We start from the raw sequence: 5,480 nt of genomic DNA on the forward strand, positions 1-5,480 counted from the left end.
GAACGACCCAGATTTATATCTGGCCAAGGACTGTCACTCCAGCAACACTCCCCAAAAAGTCTTTGGGGAATTTGTATGCTGCTACAACAACAACAAGAAGAAGACAAATAATTTCATTTTGCAAACTGTGCGAAGGTCCATCAAACCCGCTCTCTATCTGTGGGGCAAGGGGTTTTTAGTATGTGTCTATCGTAGGGTCTCGTTCCAATTTTTTTTTAGCATTTCTTACTTTTATTGTATTTATTAGCTATCAAGAAATATTATTGACATAAAGCTGAGGCAGTTGCTCATTTTCGTCGGATTCATGCTTTAATCTTTATATAGTACTAGTAGTAAGAGGTACGTCATCTAACTACATATTTAGCTTATTTGTAAAAATTTAACTTCAGCTCTAAATAAACCCGAAAACAGCTTTGTTAAAAAATTCAATACTTCTGCTAAAATTTTTAGAATTTTTTTCTTTTTCTTTATATTTCGTACTTTTTTGTTGTGTAACTCAACCAAAAAAAAAACCAATCACAGTTAAAAGATGACGAACAAAGTTATGCGACATTGACGCACTTTGGCGCGTTCGCTTAACGGAAATCCAACGTCAACAATGGGATCCTCCGCTTTCGAACCAGACCGTGCCGGCATTTGAGCTTTTCGAGGTGTTTAGCACTTGCCAAACTGTTATTTTTTTCTTCTACTTGCTTTCCGTTTGCATTGGTTACAAGCTGACTGACTGTTTTATGACCGGAACTTAGGCCACGCTTTCGAATATGCAACAAAAAATGTTGTCGTCAATGACAGCAACAAAAGTCAGTACTAAGCAAACAATGACACTGGCAAGCCTGTACTACGTACATACATGCATACATATGTATGTACCAATAAACGCATGACGACTGAGCGACATAACATCGACTCATCCACCAAGCAAAAGTTCTACACTTGTTGAGCTATTTGTGCGACGTTTCATTTTCATTTTGAACTTTGTTGCAGATGGAAGCACAGGCGCAGCAACAATTGCATCAACAGCAACAGCAACAACATCAACATTTGTTGGCGAACATTAAAACGGAAAAGAATAGTGGTGAGCCTCAAGTGCCAACAGCATCAACGCCAACACTCCAACAACAACAGCAATCGGGAACACCGCCTCTTGAGGAGAATCAGCAAACTGCACAGGATTTACACCTTACACAAACTGCAGCGAAAACACAGCATCAACAACAACAATCGCAAATTTCTAGTCAATCAAAATCACATACGCCAAGTCAACAGCAAGAGTCACAACAACACCAACAACAGCAGCAGCAGCAGGTCCAACAGTCCCCCACATCTGTTAGCACATCAGTGGCCTCCATCGCTGTCACAGCTCAATCACAATCCAGTGAAGACTATAGCATACCGTTGCCGCGCCACACCCAACAGCGACGAATATTGACCACAGCGGGGACATTGTGAGTATGAATTATTAAAAAAATAAATAAAATAAAAAATAGGCAGTGAGTTTTTCCGCGAGGTGGTTCTTGAAATGGAACTTTTTTGCGCTAGGTTGGCTGTAAATCCAAACTCCGGTGAAATGAAAAAGCAACGATTAATTTTATGATATAAGTTAAGATTAAGATTATGATTAGGATTAAGACTATGATGAAAATTAAGACTAAAATTAATATTAAGATTAAGTTAAGGATTAAGTTTTCAATTAAGATTAAGATCAACATTCTAATTATGATTAAGATTAAGATTTCAATAAAGATTAAGATTATGTTCAGGATTATGATGAAGATTAGGATTAAGATTATGAATAAAATTAAGATTAAGAATAAGATTAAGATTAAGATTGAGACAAAGAAAAAATCACCAAAGTTTTTAAAAAAATCCCGAAAAAATACGAATAATTTGGAAAAGTCTCTAAAAAATCCCAAAAAATCCGAAGAAAACCTTGTAAAACTTATAAGAATCGTAAGTCAAACGGATTTAATAACATGCAATATTTCACTTTATTTCTGCAGTCGTAAATACGCTCATCAAAAGATTGAAGCGGGATTTTCTCATATTTCATATATATATATANGAAAAATTCCAAAAAATCCGAAGAAAACCTTGTAAAACTTATAAGAATCGTAAGTTAAACGGATTTAATAACATGCAATATTTCACTTTATATCTGCAGTCGTAAATACACTCATCAAAAGATTGAAGCGGGATTTTCTCATATTTCATATATATATATATATATTTCATATTAGTTAAAAGACAACAGCTTATTTTTGCTACTCACTTCTTTTCCATTTTTCTTTAATTAATATTTCATGTTTCTTTTATCATTTCTTTCCAATCGACAGAGAGGTCNTTCCAACAACTTATTTTTGCTACTCACTTCTTTTCCATTTTTCTTTAATTAATATTTCATGTTTCTTTTATCATTTCTTTCCAATCGACAGAGAGGTCAACGATAGTCGTGAGGGTGAACAGCCCGACTCTCAGTCCGAATATCACCATCATCAGTCGCCGGCCGATTATGTGGTGATGGCGCCACGCAATGAGGAACACCCACCACCAGGCACCGCTGTCTACACGTACGCAACTACCGAAAATGGTCAACAAATAATTTGCACTGAAACCGGTGCAGCTATCAAGCTCGAGGATATCGAAAAGGATCAGCAAGCCAGCGCGGAGGCACATCAGCACCATCAGCAACAATTGCAGCATCATCAACAACTATGTCCGCCACCTGGCAGCGGTTACGGTGAAACGATAGTAGTGTCTGCTGCTGCCTTGCACCAGCATCAGAACTCGCACGGTGTCATCAATGCGTCCACACATGGCGGACATCCGGGTACGGCATTGCGCTTCGAACATGATGGCCGCTACAGTAGTGTGCTGCAGGATAATGGCAGCGGACAGACGATCTACTACGATGCCACAGTGGTGGATTCGTCAGCGCATCCCAACGAGACGAAAACCTTTACGGACCTTGGCAATTCGGAGTACTATGCCGGCCCGCCATCGTACGCGTTGCCGCCGCCCAACAACTCAATTTACAGTGTATCAGGTCCCACCCAGCTGATTTGCAAATCGGATCCAAATTTGGGCGCCATACGGCAACCGGGACAATTTCAGTCCTTGCTCGAGCCAGGCATGCAGGAGCAGTCGATATGGGCGCCATCAAATGTGGAATTCTCGGGATATGTAAGTATGCATAACTTATGTATAAGCAGGTGTAGCTACACCTCGTCAACGCCACTATCTCAGCTATGCAATTGGCCTAACATATTTCACTCGTTACTCGCGCCTAAAATCAAAATTCCCTGCCATTTTTTACTCCCCTCTAATGGAAATCTTATAGAATACCTATCATCATCAGGTAGTTGATGACTACGGCACCGGCAATATGACAACGACGCACTGGGCGAGCGCAGCACCAATTACCGCTTACGAGGCACCGTTGGCATCGACCCTCTATGAGTCGCCCAAATGTGAGAACTGCGGCGCCCACTACATACGCAAAGGTAACGACTTCTACTGTCCCACTGGCTGTAATCAACTGCGACCGACGCATATGCGCATACCGGTGCGTCAAGCGAAACCGAAAGCGCCCGCCAATGCGAACAATCGACGCACAGGCGTCACCTGCGCCAACTGCAATACCACTACGACGACGCTATGGCGACGCAACAACGAAGGCAATCCCGTATGTAACGCTTGTGGGCTCTACTTTAAGCTACACAACACCAACCGCCCGCAATCAATGAAGAAGGATGGCATACAGAAGCGCAAGCGTAAGCCAAAGAACAATGGCGGCATGACGACCATGAAGCCGCTGCCATGTAAGTATGCGCTACATAGGCGCTAACAATTACATTTCACTGCCCAACAACGCTCGCTCACTCACTCAAAGTAAATGATTTTTCACACACAGCACTACCAGGCATGCCGCAAAATATGGCGTTGATGACTCCGAACGGCACAATCTACTCCCTCACAAGTGTCCGCTTTGAGTTTGCCCATGAACGGTGGTGTAGGTGGTGCAGGTGATGGTGGTGGTACCAGCGGTGGTGTGGTTGGATCGCAATCTGTAACTGGTGAGCTGCACGACATGTCCATGAGTGGTAGTAGCGCTGCAGGCGCAGGAGCTGGCTCAATATCTGTAGGCACTGTGGTGGTGGCCAGTGGCGCGGGCAGTCTCGGTCACCAGCACCGGGCCACGCAGCGTACCGATTGTACATCATGTGACCGGCGACAGTCACTCACCCTACAGCAATCCCACCATCGCAAAGTCAATCACCGCATTTGTCCAACCCATCGCCGCTTAGTCGACAATCAATTGCACAGAGGTGAGTGTGGTAAATGGGATTTTGAAGGAAATTATGATAGTTATTTGGATTTCTTAATGCTTTCAGTGTACAATCGATTGAAGCGGCCACACGACCCACGGCAAATAGTGAAATGCCGACTAGTGTCATAACGCGCACTGGACTACCAGAACGTTCCTCGAATAACTAAGAGGCCCTATAACCCCCCTCGCCTCTTATGCAAAAATTTTACTCAACTTGCAAATTGAGTCAGGCAGCTTGATTAGACCAAAGCTTATAGAAATATACTTATGTATTTTATTTATGAATATACAACGTAAAATGTCATGAATAATGCCGCTTTCACAGTGGCGTGTTAACTCACATTCGGAAATGAAGTACAATAACTGAAAGTTTCCGGCCGAATATGCGTTAATCCACCACTGTTGAAACGGTCCTTAGTAGGGTGATCCTTAAAATATTAACATCTAAATTTTGAATGGGGCACCAATTTGTTTTGTATTTTGTTCTACGGCTAAAGTAAACTTCCACAATTATTTCAAAATTTTAAACGCATTTTAGGAGTCGCTGGCAGGTTTTAAAAAATTTTTTTTTTTTNTTAATTGCAAAAATTTTACAAAAATTTTAATTAAATCATATACATTCTTCAACTTGCTGAGTTTTAGCTGGTCAAAATCAAAATTTTGTGAAATTTTAGATTAAAAAAAAATTTAATTGTTTCAAACCCTGGTAGCGCCCCTAAAATTGTTTCAAAATTTAGAACAAAATAAGTTGACGCCACATGATGTTGATATTTTAAAGTCCACCCTAGTCCTTAGTGTTATGTAATACATATTTTGATTTTTAGTCTTAGGTTTAAATTGAAAAAAGTTGGTTGAAATTCAGTATAAAATATCAATGCCATAAAATTTGCTTGCCTCTAACTTTAAAAGACAATTAGTGTGTATTTAAGTGCCAAAAAGTGTGTTGCTCATATGTAAGTATGTCCTAAAAAAAAAATAGCATTTCGTATACTATGTAGAATATATGCATGTACATTAGACTGCATCATCAAAAAAAAGTTGCGGTTTTTCCGCCGGGATTACTAAATTTATTATATTTTAAGACGTCCACCAAAATATTTCGGAAAAATATTAAGATTTAAGTGAGCTTACCATACCTCCAAAAATGTAGTTT

At 40.4% G+C, this 5,480-nt stretch overlaps 1 protein-coding gene across 1 annotated transcript; it reads left to right on the forward strand.

The window, feature by feature from the left end:
- Positions 1-984: 984 nt before the first annotated feature.
- GATAe (endoderm-specific GATA factor) lies at positions 985-4,891 on the forward strand (the record flags this gene model as incomplete). The annotated part of the gene is given in 8 exon segments (XM_017634109.1): positions 985-1,445; positions 2,433-3,180; positions 3,338-3,818; positions 3,890-3,966; positions 3,968-4,174; positions 4,176-4,253; positions 4,255-4,325; positions 4,392-4,891. Coding segments are annotated over 8 exon segments (2,226 nt in total), but the record flags the coding sequence as incomplete, so codon positions are not given.
- Between the last annotated feature and the right edge of the window lie 589 nt (positions 4,892-5,480).

The sequence above is a fragment of the Rhagoletis zephyria genome, unplaced genomic scaffold (genome assembly GCF_001687245.7).
Source record: "Rhagoletis zephyria isolate East Lansing unplaced genomic scaffold, Rhagoletis_zephyria_1.1 Rzeph_scaffold_12746, whole genome shotgun sequence".
NCBI lineage: Eukaryota > Metazoa > Arthropoda > Insecta > Diptera > Tephritidae > Rhagoletis > Rhagoletis zephyria.